General features: G+C 33.7%; 3 protein-coding genes across 3 annotated transcripts; 1 reads left to right on the forward strand and 2 right to left on the reverse strand.

The window, feature by feature from the left end:
* The first annotated feature begins 60 nt into the window (after window positions 1–60).
* Window positions 61–3,806, forward strand: LOC149615575 (required for meiotic nuclear division protein 1 homolog). Its single transcript, XM_089856333.1, has 9 exons — window positions 61–427; window positions 524–714; window positions 795–1,016; window positions 2,027–2,127; window positions 2,443–2,540; window positions 2,614–2,678; window positions 2,744–2,941; window positions 3,376–3,492; window positions 3,547–3,806. The coding sequence occupies exons 1-9, from the start codon at window positions 301–303 to the stop codon at window positions 3,589–3,591; spliced, it is 1,164 nt and encodes a 387-aa protein (XP_089712459.1). The 5' UTR covers window positions 61–300; the 3' UTR covers window positions 3,592–3,806.
* A 5,327-nt stretch (window positions 3,807–9,133) lies between these two features.
* On the reverse strand, window positions 9,134–10,818 carry LOC149615576 (CAP-Gly domain-containing linker protein 1-like). The gene is made up of 7 exons (XM_089857067.1): window positions 10,806–10,818; window positions 10,705–10,731; window positions 10,541–10,635; window positions 10,052–10,079; window positions 9,936–9,988; window positions 9,605–9,717; window positions 9,134–9,378 (listed from the first exon to the last, which is right to left on the reverse strand). The coding sequence occupies exons 1-7, from the start codon at window positions 10,816–10,818 to the stop codon at window positions 9,273–9,275; spliced, it is 435 nt and encodes a 144-aa protein (XP_089713193.1). The 3' UTR covers window positions 9,134–9,272.
* Window positions 10,819–14,990: 4,172 nt separating this feature from the next.
* Window positions 14,991–16,652, reverse strand: LOC149615577 (phospholipase A2-like). The gene is made up of 6 exons (XM_089856355.1): window positions 16,263–16,652; window positions 15,922–16,121; window positions 15,532–15,642; window positions 15,424–15,472; window positions 15,204–15,359; window positions 14,991–15,121 (listed from the first exon to the last, which is right to left on the reverse strand). Exons 1-6 carry the CDS (start codon window positions 16,430–16,432, stop codon window positions 15,025–15,027), a joined length of 783 nt encoding a protein of 260 aa, XP_089712481.1. The 5' UTR covers window positions 16,433–16,652; the 3' UTR covers window positions 14,991–15,024.
* Between the last annotated feature and the right edge of the window lie 2,484 nt (window positions 16,653–19,136).

Genomic DNA, 19,136 nt, shown 5'->3' on the forward strand with positions numbered 1-19,136 from the left:
TTGAATTCAATAGAGGGAGGGGTGTGAATCCCACGGTTCCCACCCGTTTTATATCTTCCTTTTTTTGGCGCCGACGTGGAGTGTGGTAGTAGTACGAAATTGTCCTCTCGGCAATATAACATTTATATTAATTTAAAACCGTTAATTACATTGAACTAACGTTAATTATACGCATAATTAACCAATTATAAATAGTTTTTAAGCTATGACTTTTAAGTGATAAAAATTTACAGACGTTTTAAGCTAAGCCTTGGTCAAAAATAACGTATCAAATCAATCACTGTGTTATCAGAATCAGACATGGCTTTTAAATTACGAAATATTTGCGTTAGAATTACATTCAACACGATAAAAAGACAATTTAATAATAATAATAACTACAAATTTTATTCGAATAACTTCTCAACAAGTGCCATAATTAATAATGGTAATTTAATTGAGAAATAATCAACAATAGACAAAAATAAACCTAAACTTTGTTGGTATTTTATTTAAACTTTGGTATTTTATTAAAAAAATACAGAAATCCAAAAGACAAGATACTTCTCTAAAATAAAACTCCAAGTACCAATAAGGTTTAGCGGAACAGTACCAGCTACTTCAAGTAATGTTAATATTCCAACTGTACAAAAGACATTCTCCGCACTTCAGTCCAAAAAACGTGCACCACGTAAAAAGGCAGCTATTAGACATGATGAAGCTGATCCAGATAAGGTATAATTCTTTAGAAAACCTGCTTTTCAATCTTAATTTAGTTTCTAAATGGTGTAAAATTATTATTATTTTAATTACAGACTAGTTGGCCAGTTGTGGCTCATAGTACTGCTGAAGAGTACAACCTGGAATCATTACTTAATGGCTTAATTGAGCAAGGATTGTACCAACAATCAGCCATGCCTGAAGATATGAATGATGTACTTCATGTCTCTGCTAAATATCAAGTCGGGAAGGAACCAAGGGAAGTGTATTTCTTTAGGGAAGGATCTGTTATCTTTTGGAATGTTCCTGAAATTGAGGTAAGTCATTTTATATTAAAAACATCGTAATTAATTCATGTGCAAAGCATTTTTTGTTGGGATAAGTAAATTAGTGTTGGTTTTTACATTGGTAATAACATGCAGCATGTTTGCCTTTGTGATTTGATTTGGGCGCCATTTTTTTTTTAATGCTTTGTTAAGTTAACACGTGGTAAGCTTAAGCCTTTGTTTGATTTTTTTATTATTATTACATCAAAAAATACTCACGTGGTTGCTAGCACATTTTGAATTCACATAAAACGATGTGTAAATTGTATTAATGTTGCGCGGTTGGTACTGCACACTGTAAAGTTGCAATCATAATTGCATCTTATTGCACAATAGTTAACACTTGGCCTGTCTTTGTTGGTTTTGATGCAGTTTTCATTTATTTTTGGTTTATGCCTTGGTTTTTCTTGTTGATTATCCCATACTTACTACTTTAGGCCACTTTAGGCTTAATAAACGTTAGGCCTTGGTTTGGTTTTTTCCTTTGTTCAGAACTTTTGGTTTTGAAATTCGCGTTTTTTGAGCTAAGCCTTGGTCTTTCCTTTGTTTTGAAATATTGCCCCAATCATTCCAGAATTCTGAATCCATTTTCATCGCAAGTTTAGGCTTAATGGACGTTAGGCCTTGGCTTAGTTTTTCCTTTGTTCAGAATTTTTGGTTTTTGGAATTCGCGTTTTTGAGCTAAGCCTTGGCCATTCCTGTGTTTCGAAATCCTGCCCCAATCATTCAAGAATTCTGAATCCATTTTCAATTCATCGCAAGTTTAGGCTTAATGGAAGTTAGGCCTTGGCTTAGTTTTTCCTTTGTTCAGATTCAGAACTTTTGGTTTTGAAATTCGCGTTTTTGAGCTAAGCCTTAGCCATTCCTTTGTTTCGAAATCCTGCCCCAATCATTCCCGAATTCTTAATCCATTTTAATCACAAAAATAAATCATTCTAACATCATGAACAAAAGTTATTCAAACCAAAGACATTTGGTTAAAGAAAACTTACAAATTATAGATACAATCTGTCCTAAAATTCGTCAAGAAATTCGAATCAAATTCTTACGATGAAAACCTCGTTCTTGAAGAGAACGAAATAATGGAATATCATTACACTGAGTAAATATTAAAATTAATTAATACAAACGTATCCCTGGCTTAAAAAAAAACCCTCTAACCTTGGCATGAAATTTCCATAAATTTGCATGATAATTTATCTACGCTTTACCCTGGGTTTAACGGAAGAAATAACACCAGAAAATACGCAATTAAATAATTAATTTCATAGGAAAATCTTCAAGGGAAGGCAAGTTCGAAATGATATCTCTGGTTATTTTTGGGTCATCCTTTATACCTTCCTTTCCCTTTTTTGACTCTTAATTTCCATAAAAAAAACGTCGTAATTAACACGTTTTATAATTAAATTAAATGCAGTAACAAAACACGTCTCGTTAGCGGAACAATTTTATTAAATAGCGAAGGTTCTACTGATTTGGAAAAATACGCTTTTTCAAATGGAATGGCGCTTTCTGGTGCGTTTAATATTAATTTATTAACGTTTAAAATTAAATTAAACGTTATTAATTAACTTTAAATTAATTATAGTTAAATTAGCGATTTGGGAAGCTTCTTTAGATCGTTTCATAGATAGCATTGAATGGATTACCGAGGTTTTAAATTTGAATAATTTGAAGTTTTGAATGCTTAAAGTTAATTATAATTAAATTAATGATAGAATATGAAAGATGGTAAGAAAATTACCATGACGAGGGATCAAGTTTTTCGTAAAACGGGGGAACTCTATGCTCTTAGACATTTTATTAATCTGAGCTCCGATTTGCTCGATACCCCTGATTTTTATTGGGATAGACAAAATTTAGAAACGTTGTTTCAAAAAACGTGCAATCATTTAAATATTGCTAAACGAACTAAGGTACGTTTGCAATAATTTATTAAATTAATTTATTAAATTAATTTATAAATTAAATTAATTTATTAAATTAATTAATTAAATTAATTTATTAATTAAATTAATTTATTAAATTAATTTATTAGTTAAATTAATTTATTAGTTAAATTAATTTATTAGTTAAATTAATTTATTAGTTAAATTAATTTATTAGTTAAATTAATTTATTAGTTAAATTAATTTATTAGTTAAATTAATTTATTAGTTAAATTAATTTATTAGTTAAATTAATTTATTAGTTAAATTAATTTATTAGTTAAATTAATTTATTAGTTAAATTAATTTATTAGTTAAATTAATTTATTAGTTAAATTAATTTATTAGTTAAATTAATTTATTAATTAAATTAATTTATTAATTACGGAACCCCCTACTTAATTAATAATTGTTAATTAAAGGTTATGAATGAAAAATTAAATCATTGTTGCGAGTTAATGGAGTTAATTAGTAACCATTTAAATGATAAACATCATGTTAGGTTGGAATGGATGATTATTGTCCTTATTATGGTTGAGGTAAGTTAATTAACTTTGATTAAAGTTAATTAAATTAAATTGGCGTTTTTTTAGGTGGTTTTTGAATTTATTCACTATGGTGAACGTTTCTTGTCTTAGAAATTCTAAATTAATTCTTTTCCTTCAATTTAACAAGTTAATGAGCAGTTGACTTAAAAATCTCAACAGAAAATAAATAAATAAAAATTGAATCTTCGTAAAATCTTTTTATTTAAAAATATTTTTGGCACAACAATAATTTTCTTAAGTTTGTTTTTTCTTTGTATATTACAAAATTGTTTTAATAAAAATATACAAAAAGTTATAAAAAATATTATTTACAATTTGTCGAGTCCAGTCTTATTTTTTTGTTCAAAAAAACCTTAATCTTCAACATCATATGATATATTTTCAAACCATTGCCATACTTTTGGTTTGGTTTCGTCTAATAAGTATTTATTGCAACTTCCCGATCTGTAAAAAGTAAAAACGCGTTATATTATTAAAGAAAATGTTAGCCAAGGCTTAATGTTAAGCCTAAATTAATTAAAACGTTACCTGGGAACTTCCAAACACTTTATTATGGGATAATCGTATTTGTAACATTTATTTTGAACTACGTTGAAAAAGAAAACGCCAACGGCTTTCGCGGTTTCGGTATTGGCGGCTTTTAGACATTGAATAAATACGTCATCGCATGCGCAGTTAAGCCTTGGAGAAGAGAAATTAAGAATTAGCCTTAGTGACTGTTAAGCCTAATTTTAAACATATAAAAATAGGCTTAATAACTCTGAATAAAAATACGTAACATACTTAGGCTTAGTGAGTTCTAAGCCTAATTTGAAAAATAATATAAAAAATAGGCTTAATATCTTGAAATAAAAATACGTAACATACTTTGTGAATATTGAAAAGTTTGTTAAGTTATTCTTCTTCGAAAATGGAGACATCATATCGTCACCTATTTAAAGAGTAATTAAATTAATCCTGATTTAAAGTTAAGCCTAATTACTATCGTACAGTTATCATGTCCTCTGCAACAAATATCCGCTTCCCATTCGGTCCCCAAATCGTCAAAGTTGGCAGCGTTGTCACCGGGTCCGCACCATTTTGTTCCTAAAAATATTTGAATCGTTAATGGCGTCAAAAAACTAGTTAACTTCATCTTAGCGCCTAACTTCATCTTAGCGCCTAAAAAACTACAGTAGGGTTGAATGAGTTAGTTTCACTTAGGTTCTCGCACGGGATGGGGATAAAAAATTTAAAATAAAAAAAAAAACAAGCTGGGTAGAAGTAAATAAACGTTTCACACCTGGAAATGTTATTCCCGCATAATTGGCTCCATAATTATACATTTGCAGTGAAAATCCGTTTTTTTCGCATTGTTCAAGCAGTGAATCGAATTCCGCTTCGGAATCTATTTTGTTTACGTTGTCGTTTGGCGATAAATTTTTCAAAATCTTCATAATTGCTGGACTGAAACATGTAAATTAATTATTATTTTCTATTTTATAGATAAAAAATTATTTAATAATGTTAAAAGTTATAGACTAACAGCACCTTATGCTATTATCTCATAGGGGTTAATACTTTAATGCCATTTAATAGTTTATAAAAAGTTTTAATTTCTTACGTTTTGCGTTCGAAATAACATTGTTTAGTATTTTCGTTAATTTTAATTAATCTAACGGTGGGCCATTTTCCAATTGCATCGACTTTAAGGTAAATTTGATCACCGGTGACGAAAACCGCTAAGCAAACGAAAATAGCGACGTAAATCGCTACCGAAGACATTTTTACACTGGTGTTACTTTGTTAATTACAATTCGCAATGTGTTCACTACCGTTAATGAGCTGTGAGGTTTTATATAAGTTTCAATTAATCCCATATGTTTCAAAGTACATCCTGAAGGTTTAAAACTTATCTATCGTACGATTATGAGAAGGTTGGGATTACGTCAATAAAAGAAGATTATGAAATTGATAGTACAGTGCAAATGTAATTTGACTCGGACAAAATTAGAGACAAGCAACTCTCAACGGAAATGACATCTACCCATGGTGCTAATGAAGGGGAAAAAAGTTGCCTATTGTAGGGGGGGTGGAACATCCCCAAAAATGGCCGCCATCTTGGAAAATTTGGTTTTTTGCAAGTTTCGGAAAAACCGTTAGATTTAGACCCATAAAAGCGAAGAGCAATTTGATTCTACGTGTTATTGCGCATTTAATGAAACAAACTACATCTAAATATTCAAATTAGATCAAAAGTTACATTCAAAACACCACATCACTAATTTCGGATCTCGTTATTTTCCCCGAATTAAGACAAAAATACTTCAATTTTGTTTTAGAAAATTGGTTCGCAATGATTTAATAATGTTTTTTTTCTTTTCTGTGCTTATTAAGTTATTAGTTAGCTTACAGTATTCAATATCTTCGTCATCAGTATTATAAACTTCGCGGCAGGAAATGATATTCCATTACACTCTTCGCACATGGCAGTACATAACATTCCATATTTTCTACAGGAGCATGCTTTTGTACAGTTAGTGGATTTGCATCCACAGAATATTAGCTTAAGTATGCTTTCTGGAGCGGGAGGTTGATCACAATAAATCGGGACCAAACTATTACTACATAATTTCCATCCCCATTCGTCCGCATTCAACTTTCTATAGAGACTTTCCTGGGTTTGATGATACACACGATATATGTGCTGTTCTAATGCGCTGTTAGTTGGTGGAAGGGCTGCCAGTTCAAAATTGCTTTTCAGTATTTGTTTAGAAACAATTTTGTTGTACAGAAGATACCTTTGCCTGTTTAGGCTTTTGATTTTGGGTGTGGCTCCATACAGTTTTAGGACAATTTGTTCACCAGCGTTCACAAGATCTTTCTTATTTGAATTTTCGCCATTGAATAAAAGAGCGGCCTGGGCTAAGTTAGTATTTCCCTGGAATAGTTTCAAAAGCGATAGCTTCCCTTTCTTGTAGAAGGCTGAAGTACTATCACACCCGGATAGAGCATGAATGAAAGGCAAAATAGCCGCTGTCAAAGAACACTAGACCTTCCAGGTATTTCGGTAATTATGACCCGTTTCCCAAAATGCTCCTTTAAACGTCGTTTCAAATGGTTCTCGGTCCAGCTTATGAGGCCTTAAAAGTCCCTATTCTTTAAGTTTTACTCAAAATGAAATATTTTTCAAATTACCTTCAGGAAGAAAAGATTCCAATTTCTGACGTATTTCTGGTATAGAATATTGGCACTGTTCTTCGTTAGAAGATAGGAAGTTGCAAAGTTTTTCAAAAGAGTCTTCTAATGGCTCAACTTTAGGCCTACCGGCATGACTTTTAAGTGATTTTGGTATTTTTGTAAACGCGGCATGACAACTAGTATGATATCGCGCTTCTTCTGCAACTAAATCATTACACGCACCTATTCGCCGAAGTACATCACCACCAATGCCGTCATTGCGTTCATGGCATTTCTTTAATATCGAGTTTTTAATTTCCATTGTGCTTACTACTCTCGCTTGGAGATTTTTTCTTTTCTTTTTCACTAATTGGCACGATTTTGCACAAAACAAGCAGTGTTCCTTAAAATCGAATTTTGGAATAACTTTTCTAGTTGTGGATTGGCCTGCATCTTGCCTTTCCAACTGATCTCTTCTTTCATTACTATATTGAATATCACGTTTTGAAATGTACTTCAAACGGCAGGATTTGTGAACTACAAGGGAGCTAGATTCTCGACAGAGTTCCGATATAACTTCCAATTTTCCATCGTTTCTGGCTGAGCTATCAGATTTGATCGTTTCGATTCCTATAGCTTTAACTGTTACAGTTGTATTATTTGGCTTATTTAACGAATCTCCGCAAATAACACACGCATCCATATTCTACGTTGTCTAAAACACTACCGACAAAGAAGTACGACTTTTCAAAACCAAACCTTTTTGCACTGTTTATATTCAGGCAAAATAAAAGCTTTCTATTTTGAATTTCATTTTAATAGCAAGTACAAAGCTAGACCAAGGGGGTTGACACCCCAGGTTAAAGTCCAGTTCTCTTACCAATCGGCATACAATAAAACCATAAGTTTATAAGATATGTTCCATAAGTTTGGCACTGGTTACTGAGACCTAGTTATGGAGTGACGTAAGTGCAACATCATAGATTCTCGTGAAGTGACGCCTGCTGGGGCGCTGTCAAAGGCTTAGTACAGACTAAGTAGGAAGATGCACTGCATAACCACGTGTAATCAATTCTCGTGTCGTTCTCGAACTAGGTCTCAGTAAAACTTTAGAATTATGAAGTATAGGAAGTGACATACTTATGGAATATCTCTTACACACTTATGATAAAACTTTATAGTTTTATTTAGTTTTATGACTTCGCCCACAAAAGGCTGCTGGCTGAACTTTTAAAATAAGTAAAATGTTTTCCCCAAATATGTATACAGGGAAAATAACGTGATCCGAAATTAATGATGTGGTGTTTTGAATGTAACTTTTGATCTAATTTGAATATTTAGATGTAGTTTGTTTCATTAAATGCGTAATAACACGTAGAATCAAATTGCTCTTCGCTTTTATGGGTCTAAATCTAACGGTTTTGCCGAAACTTGCAAAAAACCAAATTTTCCAAGATGGCGGCCATTTTTGGGGATGTTCCACCCCCCCTACAATAGGCAACTTTTTTCCCCTTCATTAGCACCATGGGTAGATGTCATTTCCGTTGAGAGTTGCTTGTCTCTAATTTTGTCCGATCTTTTACCTTTTTTATTTTAATTGCACTGTACTATGAGACAAGTTTTATAAAACGACAGATATTGAAATGGATTCGAATATTTAATGCATTTCTAATCTTGCACTTTATTAATATCTTAATGCTATTTGGGATTTTTACTGGGCTGCGTTAGTACACTGCATGAGCATAAGTTTATAAGTGATATGTTCGCTCCATAAGTATGATATGCACTACCTATACTTTGTCGTAATGCTACTGAGAGACTTAGAGCAGGTCGAGATAACTAGTTCGAGAAGGAGAACGACGGAAGCGAGAATTGAATTGAAGTCCTAAGTACACTCGGTGGTGGTTAATTAATTTTGCAGCTAGGATCTATTCCATCTAGGCACTCCTATTTAGTCCGCATTACTAAGCCCAAATTTGACAGCAGCGCCACCTCACTCACCAACCAGGCCTCCCTCGCCGCTTTACCTCCTCTCGAATCTATGACCTACCTCACTCACTCACTCACACACTTCAAAATTACAAGCTCCATTCAGTTTGTCATGACCAGATATTAATTAAACGAACCGTTTGAGTTACACCGTAATTGTCCTAGTGAATGTGGTAGAGCTAATTTGGTTGTGAACAAATTGTTTTTATTCTTTTAATCTCGTTTAGGATTATCTCATGGATTATTTTATTTATTGTTTAATAATTCCTCGTGGTGTTAATCGCGAGATTCGTTATCAAACTTAATCATATTTTACAATGGCGTTAAAATTAATTACCTACGACGTTGTTGTAAAGATAATTTACAATATAATTGGGACACGTGACAAAATGATAATTTATGCAAATTTCTTATTAATATAAATTCGATTTTATTAATTTTACAATATTATTTATTTATTTGTTATTTCACCTTTCACTGAATTTTTTTTGGTTTTTTCCAATTTATATTAGATTAATATTATAATGAAAATTTGTTTTGGAGCGATATTAAAAGATTTTTAGAAAATATCTTTATCACACTGTCTTCCAGTGTCGAAAAGCTTCGCAAACAGTGCAATATGGCTAATTTGGCTTTTCTTCGTTTCTGGTACCATGATGCGAGGAATGAGTTTCCATATCCTCTCCAGCAGCCTGATTGGGACAATCTTCCGTATCGTGAAGATCAAACCTATCGCGGAAGAGACGGGAAGGTACCACTGACTTAATGCCATTTCTGGGAAAAAGTGGAGAAAAACACAATGTTTCAACGTAAACGCGGTAGACCTCTATAGGTTTAGCTGAGAGCGCGTCAAATTAGTTCGTTTCAGTGCCCTTAAAATTAATTACGATCAAAAATAATCGAACTTATAAACTATAATAAAAAGCCGTGAAAGGGATGATTTACGTTAACTTACAAATTCAAGTCTGTGGCATCCAGGGAAACGCCATTTTCTAAAACTTTGACTTTGTTGTTTAAGTCGTAGTTTTTGCGTCGCAAATCCACGATGACGGAGTTTAAATATTCAATCTACAGATTTAAAAGAAACGAGAAGCCAAGCGAAAAAGTAAAATTGAAAGACAAACTAAAAAATGGTGCGGTAATTCAATGCTAATTTTGTGTTTGCAAATAAAATTTAAAAGGCAAAAGAAGTGAGACGTTCAACTTTGGTTTCGGATATAAATAATGTTCCTGACTAAAATTATAAGGAGAGAATACACGTATGATAGAACATAATTTTTACTAACCTCGCCAATCAGAGAATCCTTTTCCTCATGAAGTTGCGCAAGTAGTTTTTCAACTGCAAAATAAAGATCAATTATTAGAAATTTCGATTAAATCCCAGCTTTAAATATTAACTTACAATGCCTATCTATGTCGGTGATGGAGCGCTATAATAAAAAACCAAAACTTAATACCTCTTTTATTGACGAGGTAAAATGAAGACTATTCAAGGCCGAGTTCCAAAACGCGAGCAAACTGAACAGCGAACATCGAGACCTAGGAGGATAGAGGTGAAAACAAATCCATCCTCCTAGTCGTAGACTAACCGTGTGCATCTTCGAACAAAATTCGCTCTTCTATAGAGAACTGGAGATAATAATTTTTTTGGTCGTTTCGAATTTTTGCATCCCGCCGACGTTCTATTATTTACCATCAGTTTACCCATTTTGCTGGAACTCTGCCTTTAAGGGACGAGGTTCGACGAAAAGGGTTCTAGCACGGCTTTTATTCAGCTAAAACCCTCGCAAAATCTGAGAAGTCGCCCCATTGTTCGTTTTGATGCTCAGTTAGCTAGATTCCTTTTCGCTGGAACTCGGTCTTTAAATTACAGTTTAACGCAAGAACTCACGAGTCTTTCACCTCCGGGTGTGAAGTAACATACGCCGATGTTGTTTATGTTGTTTTTGATTTTTAATGAACGATTTACTACATATCGGCGATATCCTTTATATAACGATAAAGAAAGGTTTAGTTAACGTTAACAAGTTAGGTTAGATTAGCTTACGTTCTTACCAAGTCGAAGAGGAAGCAAGAAGTCAGCTGTTTTTCAAAAAAATAATAAAAAAATGGTTTTTAGTTGTAAATGAATCGTGTTGCGAGAAAGCGAGTTTTACTTGCGGTTTTCATCGCCAATTGATGCCATTTTAAACTTACTGAAATTAAAGAGAAAGTAAAATGAACACTTAGAAGGATTCAAGTCGAAAAAAACGACAACTCGGGCATTTCTCTAAATTTCCACCCGAATAGAATATTCCTTTCAAGCGCATTGGCCGGAACTTAGTCCTTCCAATGCTTGGAGATTAGAAGAAATACCCGATTTCCATAATAACCCCTTATATACTTGAAAACAACTCTAAATTATATGAAAAATTCAGGCAACATAACATTAATCTTAAAACAATACCCTTAAACGCTAGATAGCTTAGCCAGTATTCAAAAAAAAAAAAAAAAAAAAAAAAGAGGCAGATACCGCATACAGGGGCGCGCAACTTAGACGCGCCAGCCCATTAGAGCTTTAGCGATTTTACGGACCTTGGGGTATGACGTTTGCATACGTAGTACTGACACTATATTTGAGAGAGGGGTTAACAATTCGTTAATTTCCGAATTTGACCAAAATGCATCAAGTTTGATATCGGTAACACCATGGATATGTATAAATACTACATATCCATGGTAACACTAGTGTAAGGTAAGCTTTGTTAGAAGTAGTTTGAGTTGGGACAGAGGCCGATCACTAGCTGTTAAGGGATAAGTCTGCAAGACGAAGCCAACGAAATATATATAAATCACAGTGGACAATTCTTCGGCATTAAAACAGCTTAAATAAAACTAAAACTAAATGGTTACATTGTACAAGCCTACCGCTTTGTTCTACGAATCCGTTTCTAGTAGTTCAAAGATGATCTTCAAAAGCTTTAAAATCACTTTATGAATAGTGGGTTAAATTCACAATAACGCCAACTAAAACTTATTGACACTGGATCAATTTTGATTTAATTCCGATATACTTCAGAGACTGTACTAAAGGAAGCGCCTACGCCTTTAATGGCTCGTAGAGTCGTAGATGACATCACAATCAGAATCTCGCGCAAAAACATCTACCATGTAGTAGGCGATTTGAGTCTGAGACGAACATGTTTTTTAAGTAGCCCAAATATTTTTTAATGAGTAGATTAAATTTCCGTTCAAATATTTTTTAATGGCAGTAGTCTAATTTGTTTTAAACAACCCAGAATGACGAACAATTATATCAAAATTACAAGTTGGGAAAACCAAAATATTACCTCTCCGAGTCAAGACGACTACTTACAAACTTATTTAGCCAGATATGGAAATGTTTCTTAAGTTAAAATTTATGAAATATTAAAGCAGTATACAAAGCATAGCAAATTTACTGTAAATCAGACGACCTTTTACATCCAATAATGATATACTTGTACACATTAAAATCATCCGATGGGGGAAAAACGGGAAATGAAGAGATAAAACTTTGGAGGGATATTACCTTTACGTGTTTGTAAAGGCCCAATTTTCTACTCCTCAACTGTATGCCCTCTATGTTCAAAGCCATATTCACAACAGGGTTGGCATGTAAACACTATCCTCTCGTTTCACCTCAACGATTTTCTTAGTTTAACAACATGACTGTTAACGTTACATAACACCAAAGCTTATTTGTGGCTACACACACTGAAAGTAAATGCGTACCATAAAAAGCATGAAAACACAAAGCTATTATCCGATTACGATCAGACCTTTCACTGGTCTGGGCTGCGTTCAGCAGAGCTCACCAAAAAAGACTGCGGATTTTGGAAATGTTTACCGGTGAGCTCTGTCGTCATAGCTTTTCTCCGGTCATCGGCGTTTTATAAATGACGCTAGCGCAATAAAGCGTGCAAGGTACCAAGGCTTAACAAAAATTGTAGGATAACATACTTATAGAGATAGATAACAACTTTTATAATTAAAATTAGAAAATAACATATCTCTTAAAATTCTCGGGTGATCAACTGGTTTCACGCCAATTAAATAGCTATAGTCCCATAAAGTTATTTGTATTAATTGCTCCATTGTTTTTTCGCCAAGCTGAGAACTACGCGTTTTACGTCACGTTATCCAAAAAGCCGACTATTTTCATTGAAGACCGCGCTAGCTCAGCGCTAAGCACCGTGACGTCAAAATTCAAAAGCAAAATCCCGTTATGTAGGACACTGCTAGCAGCGCTGGGCTCTGCTGAACGCGGCCCAGATTTCTACCATGATTATAAAATCTAAGCCTAATTATTTATAAGTGTATTTAACTTTCGGCCCACTCTGAACCGTTAATGTCTCTGCATACAGAAACGAAAACCAAACCCAAACGTTTACTTTTTGGTTCACTAGGCCTATTGACAAATAAAAGTTCATTTGACCAACATAGCAGCATTGTGCTTGTATTCACTGTGACTTTAGAAAGATTATGCTATAAACAGATGTAGTATAGCTTAAGTAATATATAAACATCCATTTTAAATAATAATATTAAACAAAATCTTTGGAATATCAAAATGAAACGGAGCTTTAAAGCTACAAAAGTACTAAATGCATCATAATTACGAAAAATATTTCCACATATTCATTTTATATTATGGAAAACGGGAATATTAAGGTTCTGAAGGATTTCTTTACACATCAAAACAAAACGAACTTCTAACGCAGCGCACTAGTGTTACAACGGACGGACACATATAGACAAACACATAGACTGCTGTTTTACCCTTTCCGTATTAATTTTTAGTTGAGAGACATGATTATCTTAAATATTAAAATAAATATAATTAATATTAAATATTTTCTTCGATAGTTGTTCGCCTTATTGAGCGTTACATCGTTTTGAAAAAGAACAATTAAACATTCTTGAGAGACTTGACTAATATTGGCGTTTGAAATGAAGCATACGCCGGTTGCTTCGCCTTCATCAAATAGGTAGTATATAAGGGTGTCGAATCGCAGCTATGGATAAGAACAGCGCAATTGCGTGAACCTTTGGTGGAAGCCCCACCATTGGGAGGCCGGACGTTTCTCGTAACCCTGGCCGATCGCCGCGTATGTCTTAACCTTAAGGAGTAGAAGCCAGGTGTACAGACTGGTGTCCATGTGGGATGGACAAAAACAAAGACCAGAAGATGGTGGTGTTAGAAGCCAGGTGTACAGACTGGTGTCCATGTGGGATGGACAAAAAACAAAGACCAGAAGATGGTGGTGTTAGAAGCCAGGTGTACAGACTGGTGTCCATGTGGGATGGACAAAAACAAAGACCAGAAGATGGTGGTGTTAGATGCCAGGTGTACAAACTGGTGTCCATGTGGGATGGACAAAAACAAAGACCAGAAAATGATGGTGATAGAAGCCAGTAAGTACAGACTGGTGTCTATGTGGAATGGACAAAGACCACAAAATGGTGGTGTTTGAAGCCAATAAGTACAGATTGGTATTCATGTAGAATAGACAATTGACTAGTCAGATGAAGTAATAGTGGCCAGTTGATTTGTGGATAGATTCAAGTTTTGAAATTTCCGGGAACTGTGAATACGGTCCGGAAATAGCGAACACATTTGCTTCAATTCGGAAACTGCGAACACGGTCCCCTGGGGTGTAAGTCAATAACAACAGACAGACACACACACACACACACACACACACACACACACACAGACACGTCGAAATTAGAACCTCTCCGTGACATACGTCACTCGGAGAGGTAAAAACAGCAAATATTTCCATTTTACCAGAAGAAAATAGTTTCTGAGTATAGCCATTCTGATCTAGGTCCTATTTAGTCTGCATTACCAAGCCCCTTTTGACAGCAGCGCCACCTCACTCACCAGGCCTCCCTCGCTTTACCTCCTCGAATCTATGACCTACCTCACTCACTCACTCACTTCAAATTCATTACAAGCCTTTAAATTCAGTTTGTCATGACCAGATATTAATTAAACAAACTTATGGAACATAACATATCACTTATGAACTTATGGTTTGGTTAAACCGTAATTGTCCTATCTAATGTGGTAGAGCTAATTTGGTTTTGAACAAATTGTTTTTATTCTTTTAATCTCGTTTAGGATTATCTCTTGGATTATTTTATTTATTGTTTAATAATTCCTCGTGGTGTTAATCGCGAGATTCTCTATCAAACTTAATCATATTTTACAATGGCGTTAAAATTAATTACCCACGTTATTGTAAAGATAATTTACAATATAATTGGGGACACGTGATAAAATGATAATTTATGCAAATTTCTTATTAATATAAATTCGATTTTTATTAATTTTACAATATTATTTATTTATTTATTTGTTTCGTAGTATTTTGCGTCGAAAAAACTGTAAACTGTTGGTTTTTGTCTGTCAAATTCGTATTCTTGGCATGAAGCGGCGAAGGCTCTAATTACATTTAATTACGATAGATTTAAAGTCAATTAATTGAAGTATAAAAAATAATAATAATAATAATAAGAAAGATTACCTGTGTTTTCTACGTATGCATTTCAAAATTGGATAATTCTCTTCGAAGCATTTAATTTGCAAAATGTTAAAGTACATGTTCCCAATTTCATTTGATACTCTGGTATTCCCATAACGTAGGCATTTTAAAAAGTGGTAGTCGCAGAAACAATGGCTTCTGTAACATTTAATTAATTAATTTTTACATTAAGCATTTTAAACCCTATTTAAAAATTTCATACCTAGTAAATAAATCAGTATTATGCAGTCCGTATTTCGTTTCCATTCCGGCTAAGTTTAAATTAAATAATTTTAATTTATTTAATTTAAATTTAATCAAGTATAATTACCCATGGAGTCGTTGCATGAGTCATGGGCCCTGCAGCAAATATCGGCTTCTTTTTGAGGTCCTAAATCGTCGTAACTATCAGCCACGTCACCCGCTCCGCACCATTTTGTGCCTTAAAGAAATAAAAAACATATATGACGTCATTAAAATAGCGACCTCTGATTGGTTGAAAATATTTTTCTTAGAAAACATCATATTCGTATTGGTCTTGATAAGACCTTTAATTTAAGTACTTACAACACATACTTAATAATAAAATAAATTTAGTGACGTCATTGTAAAATTACGAACTCTGATTGGTCGATTAAATTTCTTTTACCAAACTATACCTTGTAAGTACTTAAATTAAAGCTTCTAACGAGACGCGTACCTTCGTTACCGATTTAATTACCTGGATATATAAATAATTGCCTTATGCCTCTGCTTGAGTCGTAATTAACAGCATTACTCGCTGATTTTAATATGATATCGCCTTTATCATCAACTGAGACCAATTTATCGCATTCTTTCATCCACATTGACAATTTAGATTGAGGTAAAACAAACTTCGGAGTCTCAGGATTTGTTCTCAGTATTTCTTCTATAATTTTTCTAAAAACAAAATTATTTAAAATAAAAAATAGTTCCTTTAAATTTAACGCAACACAATAATTAAAAAATTAATTAAAATCTCATTAACTTAATTCATAAACCAACCCCCGTTAAAAACATATTTTAACAAATACAACGTACTTATCACCATATCTAAAACAATTGGACATTTTCAAATCACCATTGTTTGATTTTTCCATATCAGCTACAACCATATGTTCCGCATTTTTATCGACGTAAAAACGAGTTTCTTGTCCTAAAATAACCCTAAAACTAACCATACTTAATACGGTAATTAATTTAAAATACATATTGTCCCCTTAATTAAATTAAACTAAATTAAATAAATTAATATTAAACACCGAACACATTCGATAAGCCACGACTAATTTCGAACAAATCAAAGTATGTTATGGTTATGATTAGGTTTCTGAATTTATTTATATAAGAGTTGAATATTTTTCGACATTGAAATTATGTACCCACATACTGTCAATTATATTATATTATTATTAATTATTTTTGATTACTTTAACCCCGGCCCTGTGTTATTAAAATTAGTAATGAACCCTTCTTTAATATACCCTTGAAAAAATATATAATAATCGAAGGTTCGATAACGTAACCTTACATAATCATAAATTTTATTACCTCTCCGAGTGACGTATGTCACGTGAGAGGTATTACACCGGCCGTGTCTGTCTGTGTGTGTGTCTGTGTGTCTGTGTGTCTGTGTGTCTGTCTGTCAGACCCCACGTGACCGCGTTCGCAGTTTACAAATCGGAGCAAACAAATACCCGATTTCCGGAACGCGTTCGCGGTTCACGGAAATTTGGTCATTCATCTACCAACACCAGTCTTTACTAACTGGCTTCTAAGGACCACAATCTGCTAGTCTTTGTCCATCCCACATGGACACTAGTCTGTACGTGCTTGCTTCCAAGCACCACCAACTTCTGTTCTTCGTCAATTTCACCTTGACTCCAGCTTCTATGCACCACCATCTTCTGTTCTTTGTCCATCCCACATGGACACTAGTCTGTACTTGCTGGCTTCCTAGCACCACCATCTTATGTTCTTCGTCAATTCCACATTGACACCAGCTTCTACGCACCACCATCTTCAGGTCTTTGTCAATTCCGGCTTCTTTTCCTTCGTCATCGTTTGGTTTCAAGATATACGCGGCGATCGGCTAGGGTTACGAGAAACGTCTAGCCTCCCAATGGCAGGGCTTCCACCATCGGTTCACGCGAATGCGTTTTTATCTATAATTGGTTTCAAGATATACGCGGCGATCGGCTAGGGTTACGAGAAACGTCTAGCCTCCCAATGGCAGGGCTTCCACCATCGGTTCACGCGAATGCGTTTTTATCTATTATTATAATGGAAACGAATCGTATATATACCCCGAAATTTGAAGAAAGCGGGCAAGAGGGGTACCCTTCTCTTTGAACGTCAATATTAGCAAAGTTTCGAAAGATAAAAGGAAGAACTTTATTTTAAACGATTTAACTATTTTTAAAGTTATTTACTGGCGATTAAAATAATTAATATCATTTATATTTAATTAATTATTTAAGATAAACTTATTTCTTTGAAGTGACACAAGTGAGAGTTTATAAAGAACGAGTAATGAAGATTACATCTGAATCGAAACACTACACGCATATCAAAGTTAATATAAAGCGAGTAGGATGATAAGATCTCTTACAAAACGATAACATTTCCTTTTTGCAGAATATTAAATGGAAATATTTTAAATAATTTTCGGCATTACGATTCTTTTAGTAGTTGTGTAGCTATAAAGCTCTGTTTCATCTCAATATTCCAAGAACATCTTTTGATATTAACATTTCAAATTTGGTGTTTACTTTTTAATTCAGCTTTACTACATTTATATATAGCGTAAACGCAACCTTTAATTTCACTACATAATATGGATTTCAATACTTCGTCTCTCTGTAAGTGTTGAAGCGATTGAATGAGTCCAAAGATAAATACACATCCTATATTTTAGTTGTACCATGCGTACCACAATGTTGCCAGGCGTTTATTGAAGGATGCTTGGGTACTTGGTACAGACTGTTACGTCTACCAAGTTTCCTAGCATCCAAGAATAAATAGGATTCATAGAAGCCAGTGTTAAGGGCATGTCATGGGTCAAGTCGTTAAATATATCGACGCAGTTAAATAGCTGATGGCATTATTTTATGCACTTTCTCATTGCGTTTCGAGAGGAAGTTCAACTTTGGCACGGACGACAGATGGCGCTCTTAACCTTCTACCCCCAAAAATCGTATTTGTCTGCTCGGTTTCCCCTTCCGCGTTTTTTCGTTATAAACTTATGATTTAACGAACTGAGAAGATAAAATTTCATATTTCCTAAGACAGATAAGCTTCTACTCCTTTCATCTTACTCCCAGTTAGATTTAACCTTGTTAAAACATAATCAGATGAATTTGAGTTACAATGCCGTAAAATCCTCTGCACACAGTTACCTAGGAGTGATAGAGACATTTTTACCGATGTCTAGAGATGATAAACTTAAGCGAAATTGTTTTACGTTTGAATAAAAATACCGCTTCCAGTAGTGGGTTTATAGTACTCCTTGTTTGTGTAAGATTAGTGTAGCTGTAGAGCGTAATCATGATAAACGCTTAAAAATATATATTTTCAACGCTTCCACTAGTGGATTTATACTCCTTGTTTGTGTAAGATTAGTGTAGGTGTAGAGAGTAACCATTATAAACGCTTAAAAATATATTTTCAAAAATGAAGAATATAGAACATTTATTTTGTATCAAAAAATATTTTGGTGCTAAGATTGCTTTAGAAAAATCCAAACGGCTAGGTATTGGTAAAAAAAACATGTCTAAGCTATTTGTAGATGAGATAATTGTTTTACATGTTTTAAATGAGACTAAAACTTCCACTATTGTGTCTAAAAAAGTGTTGGCAATGTATATTTTTTAAATATGACGGAATTGCCGTTGATATGATAGCGCCCTATTTGAG

The sequence above is a fragment of the Phalangium opilio genome, unplaced genomic scaffold, assembly GCF_054372755.1.
Source record: "Phalangium opilio isolate 3A_F unplaced genomic scaffold, DU_Popi_V2 ptg000217l_1, whole genome shotgun sequence".
Classification (NCBI taxonomy): Eukaryota; Metazoa; Arthropoda; class Arachnida; order Opiliones; family Phalangiidae; genus Phalangium; species Phalangium opilio.

What these genes read in the sequence shown, in the direction of transcription:
- LOC149615575 (XM_089856333.1), top strand. Translation starts at nt 301, where the DNA reads ATGGCTTTTAAATTACGAAATATTTGCGTTAGAATTACATTCAACACG. An exon ending in AAATGGAATGGCGCTTTCTG is followed by an intron (nt 2,541 to 2,613) that starts GTGCGTTTAATA and finishes AATTAATTATAG; the next exon opens with TTAAATTAGCGATTTGGGAA. An exon ending in ATATTGCTAAACGAACTAAG is followed by an intron (nt 2,942 to 3,375) that starts GTACGTTTGCAA and finishes TGTTAATTAAAG; the next exon opens with GTTATGAATGAAAAATTAAA.
- LOC149615576 (XM_089857067.1), bottom strand. An exon ending in CACCGACATAGATAGGCATT is followed by an intron (nt 9,989 to 10,051) that starts GTAAGTTAATAT and finishes TTTATTTTGCAG; the next exon opens with TTGAAAAACTACTTGCGCAA. An exon ending in GATGCCACAGACTTGAATTT is followed by an intron (nt 9,379 to 9,604) that starts GTAAGTTAACGT and finishes CTTCCGCGATAG; the next exon opens with GTTTGATCTTCACGATACGG.
- LOC149615577 (XM_089856355.1), bottom strand. Translation starts at nt 16,432, where the DNA reads ATGTATTTTAAATTAATTACCGTATTAAGTATGGTTAGTTTTAGGGTT. An exon ending in GCAATTATTTATATATCCAG is followed by an intron (nt 15,643 to 15,921) that starts GTAATTAAATCG and finishes TATTTCTTTAAG; the next exon opens with GCACAAAATGGTGCGGAGCG. An exon ending in TGCATACGTAGAAAACACAG is followed by an intron (nt 15,122 to 15,203) that starts GTAATCTTTCTT and finishes AAATGTAATTAG; the next exon opens with AGCCTTCGCCGCTTCATGCC.